This window comes from Sorex araneus, chromosome 11 (assembly GCF_027595985.1).
Source record: "Sorex araneus isolate mSorAra2 chromosome 11, mSorAra2.pri, whole genome shotgun sequence".
Taxonomy (NCBI): domain Eukaryota; kingdom Metazoa; phylum Chordata; class Mammalia; order Eulipotyphla; family Soricidae; genus Sorex; species Sorex araneus.
Window position 1 is genome coordinate 29475115 of NC_073312.1, and position 26746 is coordinate 29501860.

General features: G+C 58.8%; 1 protein-coding gene across 1 annotated transcript in view; it reads left to right on the top strand.

Annotated features, from left to right (window-relative positions):
- The window catches only part of SLIT1 (slit guidance ligand 1), a 149721-nt gene that overhangs the window by 87113 nt on the left and 35862 nt on the right, over positions 1–26746 (top strand). Inside the window, exons 5-18 of the mRNA XM_055118780.1 lie at positions 9291–9362; positions 11201–11272; positions 11691–11762; positions 11998–12161; positions 13197–13344; positions 13619–13690; positions 14100–14171; positions 16564–16635; positions 17123–17266; positions 23226–23389; positions 23935–23958; positions 24054–24198; positions 24927–25001; positions 25163–25306. Of these exons, the coding sequence (XP_054974755.1) occupies positions 9291–9362; positions 11201–11272; positions 11691–11762; positions 11998–12161; positions 13197–13344; positions 13619–13690; positions 14100–14171; positions 16564–16635; positions 17123–17266; positions 23226–23389; positions 23935–23958; positions 24054–24198; positions 24927–25001; positions 25163–25306 (1440 nt within the window). The remainder of the gene's footprint in view (positions 1–9290; positions 9363–11200; positions 11273–11690; positions 11763–11997; positions 12162–13196; positions 13345–13618; positions 13691–14099; positions 14172–16563; positions 16636–17122; positions 17267–23225; positions 23390–23934; positions 23959–24053; positions 24199–24926; positions 25002–25162; positions 25307–26746) is intronic.

Genomic DNA, 26746 nt, shown 5'->3' on the forward strand with positions numbered 1-26746 from the left:
TGCCGTGTGTCTGTGCTGTGCTGCTCGTCAGACCCGCGTGGAGGGAGCCGGGCAGGCAGCTTGCACAAGGGAACCCCAGGGGCATCCCCCGCACCACGGCAGGAAGGGGGGGTGGCCCAACAACTCCCCCACCCCTGCCACCCACGTAAAAAGCCAGAAGCATAGCACACGAGACTGGTACTTCTCAGCATGCTGCGTGCGTAGAGAGAAAGCTTGCTGCGGTTCAAACGGTAGTACAGCGGGTAGGGCATGTGCCTTGCATATGGCTGACCCGAGTTCAATCCCCAGGGTTCCATCTGGTCCCCTGAGGAATTTCTGAGAGCAGAGCCAGGAGTAACCTGTGAACATTGCCAGATGCGGCCCCCAAAAAGAAGAAAGGAAAAAGAAGACTTGCTGAATTCTCCCAAGATGACCACATGCCTGCGCCCGTACTAGATTAGGAAGGGAAACAGCCCCTTGGGGGGGGCCCCTCTACTTCATCCTGGCACAGATACCACCCCCCACCACCGCAGGCTTCCCCCAGCCCAACTCTGAAAGCACAGAGTGGAGTTCATGAGTTCATGGCCCGTGTGGCCCCGACTCCCCACTGCAGCTCAGCCCGTGGGAGTAGCTACAGCCCCTGCCCCCTCCTGTGGCCAGGCTCGGAGAAACCTTCACCTGGCCGGCCCTGAGGCAGGGACAGGGCATGCCAGGGCAAGCCTGGGCTGTCTGCGCCTGAGGACCTGCTCTCTCCTCTGTGTCTGGGTTCTATCTCCGGCTGCACCCCTGTTCCTGCAGACCGGGGCTGGCTGGAGTTTGGGGGTGTCTAACACTACCAGGGGTCTGGGACAGGACCCCACTTCTTCCCTCTGCACCCTGACTCAGGACTCAGCAGAGCAGGGGGGCCACGGGTGCTGAGCAGAGGGGAGGTGCTCAAGCCTGGGGGTCTGCGTCCCCTCTGTTGTCCCACCCCACCCCGTGACCTGTCCCAGGGGGCGCTCAGGCTGCTCTGTCCAGGCTGGTCCTTCGCGCTGCCCGCAGCCTCTGAGTCCTGGACCCAGCGCTCCCTCCTGGCAGGGCTCTGTGGACGCCGGGCAGGCGCACGCCTCTTGCCTGATATCTCTATCGTGGGGATTGACTCGGGGACTATCAGCAGCTGCATCACAAACCGCCCGGCTGGAGGAAACAGTGCCCTGGGCGCCGGGGCGCAGTCAGCCAGGGCTGCTGAATGCCTTTTCCTAATGAGGTTTCTGCAACATTAACCCGCGGGGCGGGAGCGGGAGGGACCTCAGGGCCTGGCATGCACCGGAGGCTGCGACCGGCCCCTTTTGTAGAGCTCAAACCTCACCACGCCTAGTGCCAGCCCCCCCCCACCCCGCAACCACCCATAGGGGCGGAGACAGGACAGAGTTTCAGGCTCCTGCCTGCATTCAGCATCCCCCTGCCCCGCCAAGCTCCTCACCCCCAGACCCCAGCGCCTGGTTCTCAGAGTATCTCTGACTTCTCTGTCACTTAGGAGTTCCCAGACTCCAGAAGAAACACCAGAGGAGCTCAGACATCAGGTATTTCTGGGGGAAAGATCAAGTGTTTCCCATGTTTAAAAGTCTCGGCGGGGGGCTGAAGCGATAGCACAGTGGGTAGGGCATTTGCCTTGCATGCGGTCGACCCGGGTTCGATTCCCAGCATCCCATATGGTCCCCTGAGCACCGCCAGGAGTGATTCCTGAGTGCATGAGCCAGGAGTAACCCCTATGCATCGCCGGGTGTGGCCCAAAAAGCAATAAATAAATAAATAAATAAATAAATAAATAAATAAATAAATAATAAAAGTCTCGGCAGGGCTAGAAAGAGAGCACAGGGGTTAATAAGGCACTTACCAGCCTGTGCCAGCCCAGGTTCAATCCCCGGCCCTGAATATGGCCCCTCGAGAACCACCAGGAGTGATCCCTGAGCACAGAGCCAGGAGTAAGCCCTGAGCACAGCCCAGTGTACCCCGCCAGAGGACGATGAAATGAAAATCTCCAGCCCGCACCTGGGGAGGATCCTGAGTGTCATTACTCCCGGGATGTCCTTAGGAGGGAGGGGTGGAGCGGAAGCAGAACTGAGCTGGACAGTTTGAAGCCTGTCCCCGCTGACCCTGCGTCTTCTGGATGCTTCCACACGCTGCGTTTCACTTAGTCCTTTCACATGACGGGCGAGGGATCAGAGACTGCAGAGAGAGGGGCCCTGTTGGGGTGGGCAGGGACGCGGGGGCTCTGCTCTGGGCCTGAGTGTGGCCTTGTCGGGGCCGGTCTGCAGCACACGTGCTCCTGCCCTCCTGATCACTCTCCTGGACTCAGCCCCCCACACCCCACAGCGCCCCGTGGGCATGGAGGAGTAGGAGCCGGCATCCCCCCAAATGCACCTGTTCATCTTCCCCGCCTCATGGCTCTGCCCACTTCACAGAGGTGGAGACTGAGCTCCAGAGACGAGGGAAGATGCTCCAGACTCCTTGGCGGCCTGGAGTCTGATGGGGAGTGGGCGTGAGCAGCCCAGACCTCGGGCCAGTCTGAGGCCGGCGGAGCAGGCCGGCACTGGGCAGTAGGCAGCTGAGTAGGAGGCGGCGGGAAGCAGGGCTGGATCCAGCCTTGGCCGGTGCCCAGCAGCCCAGCTGGGCCCCCCGCTGCGCCCTGAGAGGCCTGCCTCCCTGCAGGGCTCGACCGGGTGAGAGCCTGAAGGGGATTAGCAGTGAGAACACGGGGCCCTGACTCCAGCTTCCCAGCCCCTGCTGTGCCGGCAGGCAGAGGCCAAGGAGGACTCAGCGGGTGGTCCAGGAGGAAGGGGGCCGGGGAGCTGGGAGGGGACACCTGGACAGGCCCACGTCACAGTGTGACACTGGCTGTTCCTTTTCTTCAGGGAGCTGAGTGAGTCACCAGGATGTTCTCAGACCCAGTGCAGGGGGGTGGGGTCTGGCCCGGGAGGTGGGGTGTGGCTGAAGCTCTTCACCTGCCTTGACCTCCAAGCCCCAAGAGTGGGCTGTCGGGGGCTCTGGTCCCTCACTTCCACGTTGGGTCTCAGGACGGTCGTTCCCCTGCCTGGAGACTGTGGACCTCCCTGCCCAGGCTGCTGGTGTCACGTTGGGACCAGCAGAACATTCTGGAAGGCTGAGCAGACTGAGCAGGACAGCCTGTGCCTCTCCGTGCTCCCCTCCCCCTCGAGCTCCCTCCCCTAGGGCTTGATGCATCTTGGGCAGAGCAGGTACAGTGTCACCTGGGCTCAGGTGAGGAGACACAGACCTGGAGATGGCAGTGGCGATGCTGATGGGGGGATGGGGGTGTTGATGATGGTGGTGATAGCAATGATGGTGAGGATGAAGACGATGATGACGGTGGAGATAATGATGATGGTGGGATGAAGACGATGATGATGGTGATAGCGATGATGGTGGGGATGAAGATGATGATCATGATGGAGATAGCCATGATGGTGGGGATGAAGACAATGATGATGGTGGAGATAGCCATGATGGTGGGGATGAAGATGATGATGATGGTGGTGGAGATAGCCATGATGGTGGTGGTGAAGACGATGATGACGGTGGTGATAGCCGTGATGGTGGGGATGAAGATGATGATGATGGTGGAGATAGCCATGATGGTGGGGGTGAAGACGATGATGACGGTGGTGATAGTGATGATGGTGGGGATGAAGACGATGACGACGGTGGTTATAACCGTGATAGTGGGGATGAAGACAATGATGACGGTGGAGATAGCCATGATGGTGGGAATGAAGACGATGATGATAGTGCTGGTGGTGATGAGGTTGGTGATGACCCACAGCCAGCCTGGTCAGCTGGCATCCCCACCTCCCCCAACTCAGCCACACCGTCTGTCCTGCCCAAAGTTTTTCCTGATGAAGAGCACTTGGAGCAAGAGAATCACGAGTGAGGGTCCATTTCTGTTCTGTTCAGCACAGAGCCGGGTATCCACAGGGGGAGCAAAGAGAGACCGTGTCTGTGCTCAGGAGACGGGGGCCTGGCAGGGGAAGTGGGTGTCAAGCAAAAGTGCGTGTACGTGACACCCTAGTACTTCAGGCCCAACCGGGATTAATGCTGAGGAGGGAAGGCCTGGCGATCCCGGGAGCCAGGTGCGGAGTCGGGGATGGCTAGTTGGGACGTGACAGGAAATGGGCTCCTCCTGGTGCAGAGGAGGAAGACGCTTGGAAGGAAGCGCCAAGGTCCTGCGGCAGGAAGGGAATTTCGGCTCTGAAGGCAGCACGGGAGGAGTGGGTGAGGTGAGAACAAAGCACCTCCACAGCAGAGCTCGCAATGTCCGTGCTGTTATTCCTGCAGCCTGTTTTGTAGATCTGCAAACCGAAGCCAGAGCACGTAAGTGACTCCCTGAGACCACGTGATCTGAGTGGGATCGGCAGGGTTCTCCAGCTCCAGAACCTTCCATCGTCCACAGTGTCCTCTCCCGGGGTGCCCCGTATTGCCGTGACACACCCCAGCCACACACAGAATCACTTCTGGGCCAGTGACAAGGTTCCCCACAGGGGGTGGGGGGCGGGGAGGAGCAGGGCAGGAGATAAAAGTGCAGGGAAACGTGATGAGGAGAGATGTAGGTGGTGTTCCCCCGCCAGAAAGGGGAAATCGTTTTTTTCTCAAAGAGGTTTGGGAAAGACAAGACAATTGTGGCCAGGTAGGAGGTCATCTGGGGCAAAAATGGGAAGGGCTTAGGGCTTGGGGTAAGGCTGAGGCCCGCTGCGTTCAGGACGGGTGTCTGGCGCCCCCTGCTGGGAACATGGGAAACAACAGCGAGAACTTTAGCAGAACAAAGCCAGCGGCATCCTGTCCTAAACATTGCTCCATTTTGGACGGTGCTTAACTATGCACCGTCTCTTAAGCTTCTCCCCAGACCCCCCTGGCAGGTATTTAATCCCCATTTAAAATAACAGGAAAACATGCTCTCGGGTGTGTGGCAGCCAGGCGGGCAGTAAACTATAGAGTTGGGAACCACACCTGAGTTCTCCTTATGGAGTACTGGCCTCTGCCCACCACCCCCTGGACAGGAGACTGTTTCCTCCAGACTTCTCGGCTTGCTCTCAGTGTCCTTCCTTTGCGTGTGCATATATGCATGCGTACATGTGTGTGTGTGCACGTGCGTGCATTCGTATGTGTGTGTGAGTGCGCACGCGCATATGTGTGAGTGTGTGTGTGTGTGTGTGTGTGTGTGTGTGTGCGCATGTGTGTGTTTGTGAGACTCCTGTAGGGGAGCTCACTCCCCAGCAGTGCTCAGGGGTGGGTGGGGGGCACTCCTGCCTACGTGGGTGGATTGTTCGGCACAGCCACGCCGTCCAGCTCAGCCCCAGCAGGACCGGGAGGGGGGGTGTCAGGCCCACATCCCGCAGTGCCTAGGGGAGAGGCCGGCAGTGTTGGGGAGCAAGCACTGGGCCGTCCACGCGCCTGGACACGCTCACCTGCCCGTCGCACTCTCCCCAGCCTTCCCATCGTCCTCTTTGTGATGTTGTTTTTGTTTTGGGGGTTGCTCAGGGCTTTCCCCCTGGCTCTGTGTTCAGGGATCAGTCCTGCCGGGACTCAGCATGCCAGGGATCGGGCCCAGGTAGGTTGCATGCCAGGAAGGCGCCCTACCCACTGTACTATCTCTCCAGCCCCTCCAGTTCATTTTCTGTACTCGTCCACGTGAGTGTTGGCTGCTGGGGTCTAACCAGCCCCCGTGGGGGTCTCCTGCCTGTCTCTCCTGGAAACACTGGCGCTCGAGTGGCGTCTGACAGCGGTGCTCAGTGTCGCATCTGCCGCCTGCCCACCTGCTCTGCCTCAGACACTTTCCCCGCTGTGGACCCCACTGCACCTCGCCTGCTCCAGGTGCCCCCTCCCCCACCACTCCTCCAGGGCTCTCCCTGGCCCCCTCCCCTCTCCCCCTGCCCCCCCTCCGCCTTTACACAGCCACTTCCTGGCCCTCCTCACTCACCCCCTTCCTTCCCCGCTGAGCTCCAGAATTGCTTTCCCTGCAGCCTACTTGGAGATGATGCTTTTAGAAGAAATGGACACTTGAAACCCACTTATGATAAAGGATCGGGTGTTATTGATTAGGCCACAGCCGTTTTTTAAAGTAAAGACCCCCGGGGAAATTCTCCCGGCTTATTTTAGTGCCAGGGCGGCTGTACTTCAGAGTAGCAGGGCCGGTTGGTATTTATTTATTTGGGGGTTTGTTTTTGTTTTGGGGGGCCCATGAAGCAGTGCTCAGAGCTTACTCCTGGCTCCGTGCTCAGGGATCGTTCCCGATGATGCTGAGGGGACTTATGTAGTGCCAGGGATCAAACTGGACTCAGCTGCATGCAAGGTGAGAGCCTTAACCCCTGTACTATCGCTCTGGCCTCTATGTATTTAGTTCTGTTTTGTTTGGGAGCCAGCCCAGTGGTGCTCAGGGGTTACTCCCAACTCAGTGCTCGGGGCACCAGGTGGGGCCAAGGATTGAACCTTGATCTCTCTTACGCAGAGCCTGTGCTTAGGCCCTGGTGCCCTCTCTCTGGCCTGCAGCTGGGCCGGATAAAAGTCCCCACATGCTGGGGAGGCCATGGCCGGGCTCCCCTTCTCCCATGGGCCAGAAGGAGGCCTGGAGCTCTGGCTCTGCCTGCGTGGCAGCTGCGAGTTCTTGCGGAACCACCATTGATTTTTTTTTTTCCTCTTTGCATTCTGCTTTTTGCTCCGGCCTCTGGCCACTCTGTACATCCGATAATCCACCTGAAAGCCTTTCTGGAAGCAGGTCGGCCTGAATCAATAAAGGCGTCGATACGGATGAAAAGCCTTCCCGGCAGCGTTGTGGTGAGGATTAAGGGGAATAATGTATGTGAGGCCCAGAGTTCCCTTCCGGCAGGACCACGCGCCCCCCGGCCCCCCGACTCGCGGGTTCTCCCGCCCAGGGCCCTCCTCCTCCTCTCCCCAGCTGAAGGTCAGCTGCCCGCTGCCCCTCCTCGCACCCGGAGCCTGCGCACTGTGTGTGAGTGGCTGGCAGGGGGTGGCCCGTGGTGGGGGGTCCAACTCAGCCTGTGACAGGAGGCCCCGAGGCTCTGCCACCATTCCAGCGCCCCCAGGGCAGGTCTGAGTGTGGCCCCAAGTAGCTCCACATCCCTTAGGGACCTCGTGCCCAGGGATGTGTGGGTTTCTGCAGCTCTCTGGACCTGGTCAACAGGCGGGCCTGGCCAGGCCCCTCAGCCTGGAGGAGGCCTCTCTCCACTCCCCTTCCTTCTTTCCCTGTTTCTGGTCATCAAGTTGTGTCTGAGTTAGTATTTATACGTGTTCATCCAGGTATCCTGGTGACACTAGCGTCCGTGTCTATGGTATGGATGCGTAAAGCTACAAACCCTGCACCACCACCAAGTGCCCCCGACCCTCTGCCCCGTCCTTAGGTTTCTTCTCCTTGTCCACTGCTCCCTTCCGCCATGCTCAGTGTCTGAATTCTGTCCCGCAGAGACAAGGGTTTGTCCTTGTTCAATACTCTCTGTTTGATTTCCCTGTATTTTCTTCGTATTTTCTTTTCTTTTCTTCTTTTTTAGTGTAGGAGTACTGCTATTTATTCAACCATTGATTAAGCAAATTGAGCTGGGCATGAACTCCACGTTACTTTTAAAAAAAATTTTTAATTGCATATTTGTGAGATGGACCATTACAAAGCTGTTCATAATTGGGTTTCAGTCAGAACAATGATCCAGCACCCATCCTCCACCAGTGCACACCTCCCGCCACCAATGTCCCCTGTTTCCCTACTACCATCCCCCAACACCCTATCCCTTCACCCCCAGCCTCCCTCTGTGGAAGGCATTTCCCTTCTTGCTCTCTCACTCCTTTTGCTTTTATGCATCATGTAATACAGGTGCTAAGACGTCATGGTGTTTGTTCAGGGCATTTGGTATTTTTATCGGGATGGTAAGGCTGGAGTAGCTTTTCAATTGGGTGACCGCTTTGGGGTGTGGATATGACTGCCAAGGCTTCCAGAAGTACAGGGAAGTGGGGGGGATGTAGCCCATCTGGACCCCAAGAAAGCCTGGAGATTTCAGTCACAAAACACACATACCAAAATTTTCAGCATGTTACATCTTGGTGAGGTCCGTCCTAAGACGGTGGAGTCAGGCCGGGGGTATGGCGGCGATTTTGGATTGTGGAAGCAAGGGACTGCCGGGGGGCTCTGCTTGGGCAGGCACAGTCCAACCCACCCCCTCTGATTTACCCCTGTCTGTTCAGCCATGCGCGGGTCCAAGATTATGGATTTTGATCTCTTTCGAGATGTATTTATGGGTCTCTGAAGCACAGCTGGTATTCTCTTTCTCCCTCTGACTTGTTACACTAAACGCCACCCAGTTCTGTCCGAGCCGAAGGCTGCCAGCTTTCATCTCCTGTCCCAGCTGCCGAGTATCCCTGCGTGTATATGCACAACTGTCTTATGGCTGCGTCTCCTATGGGGCAGTTGGGTTGTTTCTGTAGCCTGGCCCTCGTCCTCGGCTGCAGTGACCACAGGTGTGCACCTGTCCTTCCAAAGGAAGGTTTCGTGTGCTTGGGGTCAATGCCGGGAAGTGGAATTTCTGGGCCCTGCGGACGCCCTATTCTGACTCTTCGGAGAAGTCTCCATCCTGGGTTGCCACCGGCAGTGGCTGACGGCTCCTTCCTCACCCCGTCCACACCAACTCTGGCTGTTTCCAGGCTGGTAGATGCCAGCTCCCGGCAGTGCTGTGATGCCTCATGGTCCTTCCTTTGTCCGTGTATATTTCCCGCCCTGCCCCTTCCCTGCTGCCCTGGCGAGGTCACAGTGTCCCCTCTCTCCTCCAGGGCACACTAGGGGACGACTCCTGGGTGGCATTGCTGGCAGCTGTGCTGGGCAGGCATGGCGCTTGTTTCATTGTGTGGCTGTGCCCGTGTCGGGTGCTCTCCAAGGGCCACTGGGCACACACACACACACACACACACACACACACACACACACACACGGTGGGTGTGCTCCCGGCCTGGTGCCAGCCCCCCCTTAGATACGAGCTCTCCGGGGTGCATGTTCTGTCTCGGGGTCTGTGGAGGGGGCGAGGGCTCAGAGCAGCAGAGCGGCGAGGACCCCGCCCAGCGCACATGGCTGTCCCGGGGATGGGACTCATGGGAGGACGAGTTACACGGCGAGTCACTCAACACGTCCGAGGCAGGTGCTGCCCCTCTGCTGCACCCCCAGGAGTGGGGGTGGTGCCGTGCTGGCTGCCTGGTGCCTTGGCACCGTCTTCAGAGAAACCTTTCCTGAGCAGCACTTGCCCCCTTGGGCGCTCTCCTTGCAGGGACTTGAGTGAAAACACCATCCAGGCCATCCCCAGGAAAGCTTTCCGCGGAGCTACGGACCTCAAGAACCTGTGAGTTCGGGGCTGAGAGGAGGAGGGGTGCCAGGGCCGTGGGGTTCCCCCAGCCCGGGCTCTGGGTCAGGGGAGAGAGGCAACGTGCCAGCCTGTCCCTGGGCGGGGGGCTGAGTGAGCCCGACACATCCTCTGAGGGCACGGCTGGCCACGGGTTCAAGGCCCTGAGATCGGGAAGGGGCTCGGTGATGCTCTTGTCCCTTTGAAATGTGCTGTTTGGAGCTGGGGGCCGGCTCAAAGGGCTGGGGTGCGCGCTCAGCATGTGGGAGCCATAGGAGTGATCCCCAGCACCTCACTGTCCCCGGAGCACTGGCCAGGGAGTGAACCAGCCAAAATGGAAATGCTGAGTACCACTGGGTGTGACTCGCCCAAAACAGAAGCAACAAAATAGAAATAAAGGGCAGTGTTAAGCCATTGCCCGGGACGGGGGAGCTGGGTTTGAATCTTTTTCCCCAGGTAAAACTCATTCGTCTAAGCTGCTGGTTGGCTTCAGTCTCAGTGTGTTGGTCTGTAGAATGGGGACATTGTGTTCATCTGCAGGCAGGTTCTGAGGGTGGTCACGCTGGTTTGGTTTTGATTTGGGGGGCATCCCCAGCTATGCTCAGAGACCATCCCAGCAGATCCCCCCATCTCTCTGATTTGGGGGCTCACTCCCCGCTGTGGTGTCGGGGATGGGCCCTGGGCCTCCTGCACTCTCTCCGGGGCCTCACCCCCAGGTGTGGGTCCACCTGCACGCTGCCCAGTGGAGCACATGCCCGTGCCCTCGCTGGCCTGACCACTGCAGGGCCCACTCTGCGGGTGCCCCCCAGTGTGTGTGTCGGATGCGGGGGGCATGCTCTGCGCTCTGTCCCGTGGAACCCCCACCGCACCGGCTTTTCCTTCCAAAGCTGTGCCCTGGACTCCAGGGCTTCCGGCTCGGCCGACACCCACCCAGCACCCAGGAGCTCAGCGCTGGGCCCCCCACCAAGGTGTCGGAATGTTTCAGCTGCCAGCACCCCGCCCCCCGGGTGGTTTCCAAAGCAGCAGGGGGGGACACCTGCTCTCCGGGGCGCAGGCCAGGCGGGCAGGGGAAGACACTCCACCTTTCATTTGCACCTGTCCTCTCTGACTCTCACTGGGGGAGGCGAAGAGAATAGTTACTATTTGATGCCACCCACACCTGACGGGGCCAATGATGGTGGTCAGGTGTCTCTCACTCTGTCTCTCTCTGTCTCTTTCTCTCTGTGTGTCTCTCACTCTGTCTCTCTGTCTTTGTCTCTCTGTCTCACTCTCTCGGTCCCTCTCTCTCTCTCTCTCTCTCTCTCTCTGTGTCTCTTACTCTGTCTCTCTCTGTCTCTTTCTCTCTGTACGTCTCTCACTCTGTCTCTGTCTTTGTCTCTCTGTCTATCTCTCACTCTCTGTCTCTGTCTCTCTCACTGTCTCTGTCTCTCTCTCACTGTCTCTGTCTCTCTCTGTGTCTGTCTCTTTCTCTGTGTCTCTCTGTCTGTCTTTGCCTGTCTCTGTCTCTCTCACTTTGTCTGCCTCTGTCTCTGACTCTGTCTCACTCTATCTCTGTCTTTGTGTCTTTCTCTCTCTGTCTCTGTCTCTCTCTCTCTCTGGGTTTGGCTTGGTTTGGTCTTGTTTGGGTGTCACACCCAGCAGTTCTGGGTGGCACCTCCCAGCCCTGTGCTTAGGAGTTATTCCCGGTGGTGCTCAGGGGGCCACGTGGTGCTGGGGACGGACCCCAGGGCTCTTGCGCGCACCCCAGGGCTTTGAGCTGCCTCTTCTCCCCCTGTTGCTCCGGGAGCCGGCGGAGGGCTTGCGGAGTGTGTCCATCGGTCCCTGCTTTGCCCCCACAGACAGCTGGACAAGAACCACATCAGCTGCATCGAGGAAGGCGCCTTCCGGGCTCTGCGCGGGCTGGAGGTGCTGTAAGTCACAGCCTGGGTAGGGGCGTGGAGACCTCCATGTGCACGCCGGGGACAGCGCAGGAGACCCCCGATGGGGCCGGGTCTGGGCACAGGACAGAGGCAGGCCCTGCTCTCTGCCCCCTGGTGAGGGGGTCTACACTCACTCAGGGCCGAGCCGGGGGCCCTGGCGGTGTCCTCTGACACCTGAGGCAGGATGCCCTCCTTCCCTCTGAGCCCCCCACCCCAGGCCCCCACTCTCAGGCACCACCTCCCTGTCCACTGCCTCGGAGCCTCGGGGGCGGCCAACTCCTGACCGCTGCCCAGCCCCTCACCGGGGGCGGCGGGGACGGTGGCCGGGGGCGGGAGTGTCTGTCCCCCTCCAGAGCAGCTTGTCCCTCGTGCTGCCGGGCTGACCCCTGATGACCGCGACCCCGTGCAGGACCCTGAACAACAACAACGTCACGTCCATCCCCGTGTCCAGCTTCAACCACATGCCCAAGCTGCGCACCTTGTGAGTCTGTGGCCCGCGGGCGGGCGGACGGGCCTCTGTGGGGGCCTCCAGCGCCTTTTCTGTTTGCGAGCGTGTGGTCTGGGGAGCTGCGGCCAGCGTGACTGACCCTCAGCAGGCAGGCACACACGTGCCCTCAGTGTGTCGGGGCGCAGGGGGCACACCGGATGCTGCGGGTCACCCCTGGGCCGGAGCACAGCTCCCAGGCTCTGAGCACCTGTCCCCCTCCTCCCCGCAGCCGCCTGCACTCCAACCACCTGTTCTGTGACTGCCACCTGGCCTGGCTCTCCCAGTGGCTGCGGCAGCGGCCCACCATTGGGCTCTTCACACAGTGCTCGGGGCCTGCTGCCCTGCGCGGCCTCAATGTGGCCGAGGTCCAGAAGAGCGAGTTTAGCTGCTCAGGTGGGTGTGGCCTCGCCGGCCCCTGTGCTCCCCTCCATGGCCCGGGGCTCCTGTCCTGACCCTGTCACCTTTCCATGCCCATCACCTCCTCCCCCAACCCATGGTCTCCTGTCCTCGTACATCACCTCCTCCCCCTTCTCATTATCTCTTTTCTCCACTTATCACCTGTCCTTATCCATCACCTCCTTTCTCCACCCATGACCTCCTGTCTGTATCCATCACCTCCTCTTTCTTCCCAGGCACATCACCTCCTTTCCCTATCCTTTACCTCCTGTCCTTATCCATCGCCTCCTTCCTTTTCTCATCACCTCCTTTCCCTCCCCATGGCCTCCTGTCCTTTATCCATCACCTCCTTCCCCTTCTCATCATCTCCTCCCCTTCTCATCATCTCCTCTCTCTTCTCATCACCTCCTCTCCTTCTTATCACCTCCTTCCCCTCCTCACTGCCTCCTCCCCCTCCTTATCACCTCCTCCCTTCTCATCACCTCCCTCCTTCTCATCACCTCCCCCCTTCTCATCACCTCACCCCTTCTCATCACCTCCCCCCTTCTCATCACCTCACCCCTTCTCATCACCTCCCCCCTTCTCATCACCTCTTTCCCTTCCTCATCTCATCACCTCCTCCCCTTCTCATCACTTCCTCCCCTTCTCATCACCTCCTCCTCCTTCTCATCACCTCCCCCTTCTCATCACCTCCTTCCCCTCCTCATCACCTCCTCCCCTTCTCATCACTTCCTCTCCTCATCACCTCCTCCCCTTCTCATCACCTCCTCCCCCTTCTCATCACCTCCCCCTTCTCATCACCTCCTTTTCCTCCCCTGCCTCCTGTCCTTATCCATAACTTCCTTTCTCCTTCTGTCACCTTCTGTCCTTCTCCGTTGCCTCCTTTCCTCACCCAACACCTCCCCTCCCTATCCATTCTCCACCTTTTAGACCACCCACCATCTCCCGTGCCCTGCCCCCCCCCGTTTGGTCTGTGTCTGGGGAGGGGATGCTGCACAGACATCCTAAGGTCAGGGCCCCTTGCTTCCGCAGGGCAGGGCGAGGCCGGGCGCCCGCCGTCCTGCACCCTGTCCTCCGGCTCCTGCCCGGCCATGTGCACGTGCAGCAGCGGCATCGTGGACTGCCGTGGGAAGGGCCTCACCGCCATCCCCGCCAACCTGCCCGAGACCATGACGGAGATGTGAGTGTGGGCGAGGCCGCGCTGTGGGGGACACGGGCCCCTCGGCTGGACCAAGCTCCACCCCGGCCCGAGCAACTCCTGGGGGCTGGGGGAAAGGGTACCCAGCGGCCCTCTGTCCAGCCCCGCTTGGGTCCGTTTCCTCATCCCAGCTTTCTCTGTGGGGGGCCCGCCGGCCCAGACAGGAGGGAGCGGGCAAGGAGAGGCTCGGGGCCCGGCTGGGGCGGGGGCGCAGCCAGCAGCAGGGCCCCGGGACCTGTCTCTGTTCTCTCCGCAGCCGCCTGGAACTCAACGGGATCAAGTCCATCCCACCTGGAGCCTTCTCTCCCTACAGGAAGCTGCGGCGGATGTGAGTGACGCCCTGGAGGGGGTGCCCGGCCCAGCCAGGCCAAGATTGCCCAGGGGTGCCCGGCCTTTTTGCCATGCTCCCCACGAGGCCTCCTTCTAAGGGTGCTGAGCTGACTCTGGCACGTGGCCGGAGCTGACCATCACCCACCCACTTCTCTTCATGCACCAGGGGGAGCCACTGTGCGGCCACGGGGAGGGTGGAGGGGGCCAGCAGGTGGGAGGGGGGCAGCTCACGCGGGTGCCACCCTGCAGGGGAGGTGGCACTGGACTTCCCCGAGAGGTCGAAGGAGACCGTTGCTGCCCTGACTGTCGTCCTGTGGTCTCTGGGAGGGAGGGAGGGATGGGGGGAGGCCGGCAGGGCCCGTGGCCCTGGAGGGCTGCAGCCACGCTCTCTTCCTCTCCCTCTGCAGAGACCTGAGCAACAACCAGATCTCAGAGATGGCGCCTGACGCCTTCCAGGGCCTCCGCTCCCTGAACTCGCTGTGAGTCGGGGTCTGGGGCCCCAGCAGTGGGCGGGTGGGGGAGGAGCCCTGAAGATAGGACTCAGGGGGCCTTCACGGGCCCCCACACCCCTGGAAGGGGCTTATAGGGCATTCCTTACTGGGAACTGCACCCATAGTCCATATTGGCCCTGCCCCCCTGCCCCCACAATCTTTTCTTCTTTTTTGGGGGGTGTCACACCTGGCAATGCTCAGGGCTTACTCCTGGCTCTGCGCTCAGGAATTACCCCTGGCAGTGCTGGGGGGACCATATGGGATGCCGGGGATCGAATCAGGGTTGGTCGCATGCAAGGCAAACGCCCTCCCCGCTGTGCTATCGCTCCAGCCCCACCCCCACCTTATCCAGGTCACGCACAAGGCAGGAACCTTCAGCTCTACCTGTGGCCTCGGCCACCCCCAGTATTTTTCATCCCCAGTGTGACAGCGAGGTGTGATGGGCAACGTGCAGCCAGGATTTCCTCCTGCCCCCGCCCTGTAATTCCCTTTTCTCCGGGTTTACAGCGGGGCCTGACAGTCGACAGCACCTATGGCATCCGAAATCCACCTCGAAAGTGCTGTTTGCTCTCTCCTCTCCCGAGAACCCGGGCCCACGCCTGGCCGCTCGCTGCCTGGGACCCCGTGGCACTTTGTCTCTAGAAAGTGCCCACAGGAGCCCCTGGCTCTGGGGGAGATCTGGTTGGCAGGGCCTGTTCGCTCTTGTTTTTGTTTGTTTGTTTTTGGGCCACACCTGGCAATGTTCAGGGCTTACTCCCCAGGGCTCTGCACTCAGGGATCATTCCTGGTAAGGCTTGGGGCACCAAATGGGGTGCCGGGGATTGAGCCCAGATGGGACGCATGCAAGCCAAGTGCCCTACCCGCTGTGCTGTTGCTCCAGCCCTGTTTGCTGCTCGCAGGAGTGGGTATTTGCCCCTGCCTTGGACTCATGAGAGACTCGGGAAGATGAACCAGAGTAGAACTCCCCTTGGGGTGTGCAGGAGGCTGCCAGCGCTGTGCCCAGGGGCACCCTCTTCTCTTGGAGTAGAGTCCACAGCAGTTTGGAGGGGCACCCCTTGCGCCCCATGCCCGGCCACTCTCATTTACTGAGGAGAGGAGGCCCTGGAGGTGGCTGGCCAGCACGCCAGTCTTTCCCTGAGACATGACTGAAGCATCCCCGAAATTAGAACAGGCAGTAGCTGATCCAAGCTGTAGCCACCACCCTGTCTGCCCACCCCCCATCATTGGGGACCTTTTGTGCAGAGGCCAATAGGTCTCAGTGACTGTTGCCCACGTGGCTGTCCCTATCCCTGCCTGCCTCTGCTGTGCACCCTCCACTCCCCTCCCCTCTCCCCCAGTACACAGAGGGATTTCCCCAAGTGCCAACGGGTTCGAGTCTCAGAGAATTCTTGGTCTCCACTGGTCTCTGCTCACAAACCTCTTCAGCTCCCCACCCCGACCAGCCCGCATCCCCCTGCCCGCCCTTTACCCCCACCTTGCCCTCCTTCAGGAATGATCCGGAAGCCTGTCTGAGAAGCTGGCGCACACTGCACTGACTCCCTCGGAGTGTTTGCGGGGGTGGCTAGTGTGGGCTGCGGGCCACCTTGGCGGTGGATTGCACTCCTCCCCTCACCTCCGGCGTGCCCCTCCCTCTCCCACGCACCCCTGCCTGCCAGCATGTCTCTTGTTGAGTCTTGATGTCCACTCTGCTTTCTGACCACACTTGGGGGCTGCTCGATGCGGAATGCACTAAAAAGTTACAAGAGTATAAGAAGAAGGACCCCGTGGACAGGCTGGTGTGCTGTGTCCACCAGAAGGACGGGCACGAGGCGCCAGGGCTGTGTAGTGCACACGGCTCTCTGGCGTTCGAGATCTCCCTCGGACAAAATCTTCGCTTTTCCCGCCCGTGGACAGTCTCTTGCTGGGCTTGAGACCAAGTTATCCTCTTCCAGACCCTTTGCAGGACGCTGTGGGGGGCTCTGTGAGCAGGGCAGTGTGTGTTTGTGTGTGTGTGTGGTTCAGGGGTGCCGCTATTCTTGTTGTTTGGGGGCCACATCCAGCAATGTTTAGGGCTCTGCACTCTGGAATAACTCCTGATGGGGCTCAGGAAGCCATACGGGATGCTGGGGATTGAACCTGGGTCAGCACATCCAGGGCAAGTGCCCTTCCCTCTGTAGTGTCTCTCCAGCCCCTGCGGTCACTGTTGCACTGGTGATCTGTCCTCCTTGCCCCGGACCTTCTGCTGGCCAGAAAGGTCCACCTTCCCTGGTCTGCGTTACTGCCTCCTGCTGGCAGCCAGTGCAACAGCAGCTCCTTGGCAGTAAGGAAGGACCCAGAACTGGGGGGTGCTCCCTGCGGACTTCCACCTGCTCATTCTTCCTTTCCGGCACTTTCTCTCCAGGGTCCTCTATGGAAACAAGATCACAGACTTGCCCCGGGGCGTGTTTGGCGGCCTGTACACCTTACAGCTCCTGTAAGTCCCCAGGAGGGCTTCCTGGGCGGAGTTGAGGGAGGGGGACCCTCTAGCATCCCAGGCAAGCCCTGGGGGTTGGTCTTTGGGGTGAGGGGCTCCCTTGAGCACAGTGGACTGGGCAGGGCTGTGCAGAGGCCAGAGTGGTCGGGGCCAGGCAAGCAGGTGGCAGGAAGCCTGAACCCCCAAGGCTCCAGGATTTCTGGAATGCTGGGGACAGCATCGTCCCCTGCAGGGGCACGCCCAGGCTCAGTCCAGACTCCTCCCAGACCCCACGAGCCATAGAACCTAGAAGCTCCATAAGAACCCAACAGAACTCTGGGGCGGAGGAGGTGCCCAGGAAATGCCCTCTGAGGATGAAGGGTTGGCCACTCGGCTCTCTGCTGGGCCACCTCCGTCCTGCCTCAGAGGTGCCCAGGAGCCCTGGGAAGTCTGGTTCTGTGTCCCTCCTGCCCCAGCCCTCACCAGCCGCCCCTGGCTCTGCCCACAGGCTTTTAAATGCCAACAAGATCAACTGCATCCGGCCCGATGCCTTCCAGGACCTGCAGAACCTCTCTCTGCTCTCCCTGTACGACAACAAGATCCAGAGTCTGGCCAAGGGCACCTTTACCTCCCTGAGGGCCATCCAGACCCTGTGAGTGGCCCCTGTCCTCGCCCTTCTACCCCTTTTTCCCTGCCTGCAGGGGACAGAAGTGGCCACCAGTGCTGGCAGCTGACGGAGGAAAGAGTTCAGACTCGGGCTTAGAGCAGCTGGAGTTCAGTCCCAGCTGTGCCTCCTCCTCCCTGGGCCTCAGCTGGCTCACCCATTCCTCAGGGCGGTCACAGTATCGGGGGCCGAGGGAGGTGGGGGTGCAGAGCTTTCCTCGTCGCAAGGGCTTCGTGCATGTTAGTTTGAGGTGACCGCAGCAGCGGTGGCAGCAGTGCAGTGACTTCCGGCTCCGAGGTTAGACGGCTAAGACAGTGGTCCCCTCCTCACTCACGCCAGCGTTCTGTTTCTCTGGTAACACGTAGACTGTTAGTGCATCTCGCACTGAGGATGTCTGAAGTCAGATGAGATATTGTAACAGGTAAAGCAGAAGGAAGAGAGTAACAACTGTACAAATCAGTCTTAATGTTTCATTTTAGAAAATTGCAGGCAATTAAAGGAGCATAGTGTCCCCACCACTGTCAATCCTGGCTGCCCTGGTCTCCTCTCTACCCTTCTATGGCTCCAAACCTTTTAAAAAAATTTTTTTTAAAGATTTTTATTGAATCACTGTAAGATAGCCCATTACAAAGCTGTTCATAATTGGGTTTCAGTCTTACAGTGTTCCAACACCCATCCCTCCACCAGTGTACACCTCCCAGCAGCCAAACCTTTTCTGAAGTAAATCCCAGACTGCATCTGTCCCTAAAAGATAAATCTCCCCCTCCTCCTTTTTCTTGTCCTCATCCTTGTCTTCCTCCTTCCTCCACTTTCGTCTATTTCTCTCCTTTTCTCCTCCTCTTCCTTCTCCCCTTTCTCTCCTCATTTCTTTTTCTCTTTTTTTCCCTTTTTTTTTTTTTTTTGCCACACCGGTTGGTGCTCAGGGTATGGCGGGTGCCGAGAGAACCCCACTGTGCTGTCTCTCCAACACCCGTCCTTATTTTTATTTCTAATGGGAACATACCCAGTGGCGCCTGGGGCGGGGGTGGGGGGCTTGCAGTGCTGGGGTCCTGCAAAGCTATTATATATCCAAATGTCTGAAAGTGAATTCTTTAATGTCATACTAATCCAGTGCCCAGATTCGTATGTGATATGTTACACTTTTAAAACAGGAACGAGCAAAATAGTAAAAGACCTTGTTTGAATCGGGCATTTAAATAAGGCGATTGGCTGGTCTTGCTTATGGCTGACCTTGACGTTTTTCTCTGCCCCCCCCCCAGCACTGTGTGGTGGCCCCTGATCTTGGGGGCTCGGGCTGACCCAGATGTTTTTTGTTTTGTTTTTTTGTTTTGCTTTTTAGGTCACACGAGTCGATGCACAGGAGTCACTCCTGGCTCTGTACTCAGGAATTAGCCCTGGCGGTGTTCAGGGGACCATCTGGGAATCGAACCCGGGTCAGCCGCGTGTAAGGCAAATGCCTTACCCACTGTGCTATCACTCCAGCCCCCCAGATGTTTTTTTGGCAAGATGCCATCCTGGGTAGAATATATTGCCCCTAGGGAGAATCCTGATTTTTTTGGGGGGGCTGTGCATGTCTCCTTTTACGATTGATGCCAAACATAGATCTGTGCTGGGCCGGACATTTAAGCAGAGATCCCGAAATGGTGACATCTGCTCTCTCTCGCCTTCCTCCTTCAGCAACTGCTCGCCAGTGTGAGCTGTTAGCGAGTCCTTGTCTGCCAGCCGCCCGGCCGGAGGCCTTTCATCTCTGTGCTTAAAGGGACGAGCCTCCGTGGTCTCTGTTCCACGTCTTTGTCTCTGAGCCCGTGGCCAGCCTTGGGATGCGTGCCGGGCAGGCGTTTATTATTAATGTCCTCCTGGTCTCGTGGGTCACGGCCATCCCTGCCACTAAGCCTGCAGTGGGCGGTGCTGTGGGCCAGCTGCTGTCCACACGGGGAGTGCCCAGAGCAGTGGGAAGCAGGTCCCTGGAGGGCTGCCCGTCAGCGGGGAGGTCAGCCAAGAAGACAAACTCATTAAAGCCCACACAGGCCGCCCGCCCAGCTCCTGCCCGCTCACTCTCTTGGAGCCGGGGAGGGAGGGAGGGAGGGAGGCCAGCCGGCAAGACTTGCCAAAGTCCATGAAGTGAGGTTACAGGGGGACACTGGCAAGGTGGGTTATTCCACGTGGCGGTCAGAGACAAGCACCCCAGGGAGACGTAAAGTCACACACACACACACACACACACACACACACACACACACACGAACACTGGAATGTGTTGGAGGTGAGTGGAGGGGCCGAGGGTCTCGTGAGAGGGGTGGTCAGGGCAGGAGAGTGAAGGGAGTGGAGGGCAGCTACTCCAGGAATGTGGCATCCCTGCAGTGGGGTCTCAGAGAAGCCCGGCCCCCCGAGGGCTACAGAGCTGGAGCAGATGTCAGGACAGACAGGTGCTGTCCCTATGGTGGAGATAGCACAGTGGGTAGGGTGTTTGCCTTGCACGTGGCCAATTGAACCTAGGGGTTTGATTCCCAGCATCCCAAAAGGTCCCCCGAGCACCGCCACGAGTAATTCTTTTTTTTTTTTTTTGCTTTTTTTGGGGGGTCAGACCTGGCGATGCACAGAGGTTACTCCTGGCTCTGCACTCAGGAATTACTCCTGGCAGTGCTCAGGGAACCATATGGGATGCTGGGAATTGAACCCAGGTAGGCCATGTGCAAGGCAAACGTCCTACCCGCTGTGCTATCACTCCAGCCCCTGCCACGAGTAGTTCTTAAGTGCAGAGCCAGAAGTAACCAACCCCTGAGCATCGCCAGGGGTGAGCCAAAAAGCCAAATGAAATAAAGAGTAGTTGCGCCCTGACGGCTCTAACACAGAACAGCGCTAGCAGCGGTGCGTGTGCCCGAGTCCGCTCGGCTCCACTCAGTACTGAGCCACAGACTTCTGTGCGCTGTGTGTATCGGTTCACCTCACACTTGCAGCGACCTCAGGGATGGGTTCTGTCACCCCTGACTTGACTTGTAAAGGAAATGGCAAAGAGGTGGGGGCTGGGGTATCTCCCCACCATCACGAAGAAATTAGCTTCTCCTTCCATTGTGTCTTTTTCATCAGAAATGGCCTCATGAAGGCAGTGAAGCAGAACTGAACTTGCAGAAACTATTACCGTTTGGATCAGGAATCGAAACTATTGCAGAAACTATTACCGTTTGGATCAGGAATGAGAAAAAAAAATGCAAATCCGAGGTGCAATCAGATCGTTCTTTCTTACAGCCTCAGAGTAGTTAAACCTCTTGAGTGATTCTTTTTTTAGACCAGAACATATTTAAATTCACAAAATCCTGCTTGATTGCCCATAGCTACAGGGCCTGTGACTGAGTGCTTTGTGTTGTAGTATTGATTTTTTTTTTCTGCTGAGTTTTTCTTTTTCTTTATTTGGCAGTGTAGGGGTGGAAGGAGATGGGCCATTAGGAGCTATTTCTGGTTCTGTGCTCAGGAGCGCCCCCTCGTGGCTATCAGGGAACCATTTGAGGTGTCTGGGATCCTAACCCGCATGGGCAGGATGCAAGAGAAACACCTTAAGCCTGTACTGTCTCTCTGGCCTCCTGCAGCAATTCTTGACCCAAGAGGTCAAGACAAAAATTTTTTATTTTCTTGGGCAGAGGGACATATTCAACCCTGTGTCCAGGGGATCACGCAGGGAGTGACCCTGGGTCGCCCACATGTAAGGCAAGTGCCTTAACCCTTGTACTTTCTCCAGCCCTGAGAGTAAGAAAGCTTTAACAGCTCTAATGAGGAGTAACTCATGTACCATAAAGTCCACTTGTTCTAAACATGCAATTCAATGATTTTTCACTAAATTCATAGTTGCTCAACTATCCTCACAATCCAATCATCGGATATTTCCAAACCCTTCCACCCTAATTCTTTATACCCATCAATGCCATTTTTCTAGCTCAGTCACAGAAAAATCCACCAATTTACTTCCTGTCTCTATAGCATTGCCTTTTCTGGACACAAAAATGGGATCATGTGACGTGTCCTGTTTTGTGACTGTGTTTGTTTCGGTGTCGTGGCTGCGATTCCTCCTCACCGCCGCAAATATCAGTATTCTGTTCTCTTTCATAGCCACATTGCCCACATTCAATTTATCCATCCCAGCAGCCGCGCCTCCGGACCCTGCCCCCTTGGCGGGGGGGCCACTGTGAATAACGCTGCTATGAATATTCGCGTACGAATCTGTGGGGACACATGTTCGCCTGTCTCTTGGAATTTCTGGATCATACAGGAAATTTATGATTCACTTTTTAAAGAAACCGTCTGTTCTCCAAGGTGGTTGCATCTTACACTTTCAGCAGCAGCGTCTTAGCCAGAGCCGGCTTTTCTCACCAGGGCTGACTCTGGCTGTCATTCCCCTTTCTGATCTGGGTCGTCCTGCTGGGCATGAAGTGGTACCTCACTGTTAGTACTGAGTACCTACCGCCCCCGTTATTCATGGTTATTCCTAATTGCATGTCCTAGAAAGTGGCTGGGGATCGCTTCCTTCCGTGGCTTTTCGTTGAGAGAAATAGCAAGGACAAACAGCAGAGCCATATGGTTGCGGGGGGGGGGGGGAGGGGGAGGGTATGCCTTAACCTCAATCTCTCTTTTGGGACAGATTTTTCCCCCCTTCTCCTAAGCATCTCCCCTCCCCAGTTCCATGCCCTTTGCAACTGTTAAAAATTCCAATCTGTGTCGAACACTTAAGTTCATAGAGAAACCGCTTGCCTCTGTGGGTGGTTCAAGTTTTACTGGTTGGTCTGACACAAATAGCCCGTTCTTGGAAAAGGATGCTTTCTACCCCACCGCCCTCGGACATTTTAATATGCTGCCTAAGCCGCATAATTGAATTGATTTTAAACAACTTTCTACCAAGATTGCAATAAAGGGAAGCAATTTGTTCCGGCAGACGCCAGGCTCCGAGGCACAGACAGCTGTGGCCGGGCGGCCGGTCCCCGGATCCGCTGTATTTTCAGTGAGTCCCCAGCGCTGCCCCGGGGAGTGAGCAAACACACAGCTTTCCAGAGTAAATGGACAGTTTCAACCAGGAAACGAACACCCAGCTGGATGCAGAAGGATGGGGCCCTCCGGGGGTCCTGAGGAGTCAGAACTCAGGGCTGGGAGCGGGGGAGTGGGGAGGGGAGGGGAGGGCAGAGCTGAGGAGGCGCTGATGGAGAGGGTGCCAGGTAGGAGCTGACTACACAAGGCTGTGGGCCTCCTCTTGGCAAGCTCTGCTCTGCCCATCCGTGGGGCTGGACTCCGGGCCCTGTTTCGAGGAGGAGGCGGACCATGGAATCCTCCCGGCTGCAGAGCCGGCAGGCCAGGAGTGGGCCTCTCCGCTCTGACCATGTGGGGGTGCAGGGCAGGTGGGCGGCTGGCATGGCTCAGGTGCGGTTGCTTTGAGCCCGTGGAGGGGCAGGAGGTCGAGGACAGGGCAAGCCGGCCACAGGGTCGCTCACCCCACTGCTCGGGTGTCCTCTGCACCATCCCCGCCTCGTCCTGCTGGTCAGGCCAGCAGCCTGGCAGGAGGGTGAGGGGCCTCCCCAGGAACAGCTGCCCCTTCGCAGTGTCCCGCGCCCAGAGCCAGCCTGAGACCCGGGAGCAGCCCCTCTGGCCAGAGCTGCGGCCCCCCACTAGGACCCCCTCCCTGCAACTCTGACCAAAGGCTTCGGGAGAGAGGGACCCCCAGCACCCTGCACGGGGTGGGTGGGGGAATCCCAGTTTGTAGCCTGTTTGGACGCCCCACCTGTGCATGGCCAGCCTTCCGGTTGCTCCGGCCCCCACGCCTGTTTGGGACATGGTCCCACCTGAGCGAGGAGCTGGGAAGCCCCTGCCCCCACGTGCCCAGCAGGCAGCGAGGCCCCCAGGGGTGGGCAGCCAGGTCAGCCGCTCCCCGGGCCTCTGATCCCGCCTCTGCCCCCCCCACCCGAGACAGGCACTTGGCCCAGAACCCCTTCATCTGCGACTGCAACCTGAAGTGGCTGGCGGACTTCCTGCGCACCAACCCCGTGGAGACGAGCGGGGCGCGCTGCGCCAGCCCCCGGCGCCTGGCCAACAAGCGCATCGGGCAGATCAAGAGCAAGAAGTTCCGCTGCTCAGGTAGCCCTCGGCCCGCGCCCCTCTGCGGGCACGGGGGTGGGGGGGCCTGCGATGCAGCTGTCGGGGCTGCACCCCCGGCTCTGGATGGGGGCCTGGGTGGGTTTCAGTCCTGCCCTGGTGGAGACGAGGACAAGGGGCCCCCCAGGGGGGCCCTCGAGGACTGGGCTACACTGGATCGTCCAGGCTCCGTCTGCTGCCAGGCCAGCCCCCACTCCCGGGCTCTAGCTCCCGGCAGACGGCAGGGGAGCGGTGATGCGGGTCACTCCTGAGCACCCCGATGTGCCTTTGCAGGGGCAGCCCCAGGGTTTGGGAGAGGCGCGAGTGCTGTGCCCTGTGGTGGGCGTCTTCTGCTCACGGGCCGGGGTCCAGACCTAGGGCCCTGCCTCATCCCGGGGTGCCTTCAGCGGGGCAGAGCGGCCCTTCTGGGGTGGGGCCCACCTGGGTGACCCCCCCAACACACATACACACACACACACACACACACACACACACACACACACACACACCCCACATGCCCATCATGGTATTTCTGCTTCTCTCCCCAGCCAAAGAGCAGTACTTCATCCCAGGTAGGACTGTGCGGGCCAGGGGGCCACCTGCGGGCCTGGGGGCGGGGTCCAGGGGCCCTGGCGGGGCCTCAGCGACCCCCCCACCTCTCCCGCAGGCACAGAGGATTACCAGCTCAACAGCGAGTGCACCAGCGACGTGGTCTGTCCCCACAAGTGCCGCTGCGAGAACAGCGTGGCCGAGTGCTCCAGCCTGAGGCTGACCAAGATCCCCGAGCGCGTCCCCCAGGCCACGGCCGAGCTGTGAGCCCCACCCCTCCCCCCCAGCCACTCCACTCCCCTCCCCTGGCCCGGTCTCACCGAGCTTTCCTCTGGGTCAGTGCCCGGGGTGGGGGCGGCCACAGGGGAACCCCGCTCACAGTCTGCCCGCTGCCTACGGGGTGGGGGACCGGTCACCTCTGACTCTAAACACTAAACTAATGGTTGAATTCACTTTGAAAAATTAATTTCTCCCCTTTTGTGGCGGGTGGGTGCTTCTCAAACAAGTGCTCAGGGATCTCCGGTGCCACTCCGGCTGGACCAGTGACTTGAGACGGGGCCTGAGGATGCGGTCGGTGCCCTGGTGTGTCGGGGGGCACCTGCACCGGGAACAGTAGGGCCGGGGTTAGGCAGGCCAGCTCCTGCAAAGAACCCCAGTTCTTCTCTTCCTAAAAGCATCCGCCTGCGTCTGTGGGGCACGTGGGCAGGGAGACCCCACGCAGCCGCTCTGTGGGCAGATCAAGTTCATGGCGTCCTTCAGCCTCGCTCCCAGCTCTGGACCCGCCTTTCCTTGCAGTAGGACCCAGATTCCCCAGCCTGAGCTGCTCTTTGGGAGTCCTCTAGTTTGAGTCCAGAATATGCCAGGATATTCTCAGAAGATCCTTTCATTCTGCCCTTTATGAGTGCCAACGTACTCTCTCTCTCTCTCTCTCTCTCTCTCTCTCTCTCTCTCTCTCTCTCTCTCTCTCTCTCTCTCTCTCTGCCATCTACAGACGATTAAACAACAATGAGATTTCCATCCTGGAGGCCACTGGGATGTTTAAAAAACTAACACATCTAAAGAAAATGTGAGTCACAGTCAGGGGCTTGGGCCTGGGATGGAGGTGGATGGTGCTGGGGGCCCGGGGTGGGGGGACGGGGCAGGGCTCCTGGGCAGGGGAGTTGGGGAAATGTGCTAGGAGGGGCGGTGGTCCTGAGTTCCCTTGCCCCCCCCCACCTCCACTGCCAGCAACCTGAGCAACAACAAGCTGTCGGAAATCGAGGACGGGGCCTTTGAGGGCGCGGCATCCGTGAGCGAGCTGCACCTGACCGCCAACCAGCTGGAGTCCATCCGGAGCGGCATGTTCCGGGGCCTGGACGGCCTGAGGACGCTGTGAGTGTGTGGGGTGTCCACCCGAGTGTGGCTGTGTACATTAAAGGGGCAGGAGAGAGTAGGCGGGGGGCTGATAGATGGCGCTAACCCATCTGTGCGTCCTTGTTCCCTGGCCCGCGGGACCCATGACTAGTGATGGGGAGAGGAGGGGGCTGTTCTTCCCAGAGGGCCCCCCTCCCTGCCCCGTGGTTCGACTTGCTGGGGTCCTGCTTGTCAGTACCATGAAGGTGACCGGTGCTCCTGTGAGGGTCGGGCAAGGCGGGGGCGGGGGGTGTCATTCTCGGGGGTGAGGAGGGGATCGAGCTAGGCTGAGCAGGTGGCCTGGGTTATATCGGCTCCCGAGGGTCACAGCCAGGAGTTGAAATGTGGTTCCATGGACATTGTGGGCACTTTGGGGTGGAGACCTAAAACCCCAGGCAAGTCTCTTGGGCCTGGACGTGGAGTGTCGTCCAGGGCAGGGGCAGGTCCTGGTGTCTGTGGAGGATGGGAAGGGCGGGCAGGAGGCTGCTCTGAAGGAACGGGCAGAGGGTGCAGCCGGAGGAGCGCCCACTCTCCCCGTAAATTCGAAGGCCGAATGGGGTCATGCACTTTCTGGAGAGGGAAAGGCTTTGCTGCAGCCAGAGGGCAGAGTGGGCAGGAACCTGGCTCTGCGTCATTTCCTGTCCTTTTGTTTCAAGGAACACTGATGCTTGTGGCAGGGGGGACTTGGAACTTTTGGGCTTCTTGAGAAATGGGGTGATGGGAGGTTAGGACACCTGGGCTGGGGGGCGTCAGGACACAGCTGCTGACAGTAGACTTTTCTGCGTGTTTCCCTCTAAGCCAGAACTTGGAATAGGTCTTAGACTCTGGATTGGTTTCTGGGTAAAAGGTGAGCAGGAGCAAATACGGGCAGGGTTTTTGGAGCCAGCTTCTGCTTTTTGTTCCTGCCTACAAAAATAGGCAGGAGAGAGTAGGCTGGGGCCAGAAAGAGCTCAATGGGCTGAGTGCCTGCTTGCAGGCAGGAGGCCTGGAATTGACCCCTGGCATCTGATAGCCCCCTGAACACTACTGGGAGTGACTTCTGAGCACTGAGCAGCCAGGAGCTTCCCCAGAAGGACCCCTCCCCCCAGGACAAAAAACAAACAAACAAAACCCATCAGAAATAGTTGCAGGGGAGCTCAGATAGAGAAGGGAACACCAAGTAAGGGATGCTTGGAGGGCCCGCTCGGGATGGGAGATGGGAGATGCGTGCTGAAAGTAGACTACAGACCGAACATGATGGCCACGTAATACCTGCATTGCAAACTACAACAAACTACAACACCCCAAAGGAGAGAGAGAGTAAAAGGGAATGTGCCTGCCACAGAGTGGGGGTGGGGGGAGATGTGGGGGAGGGATACTGGGAACATTGGTGGTGGAGAATGGGCACTGGTGGAGGGATGGATACTCCATCATTGTATG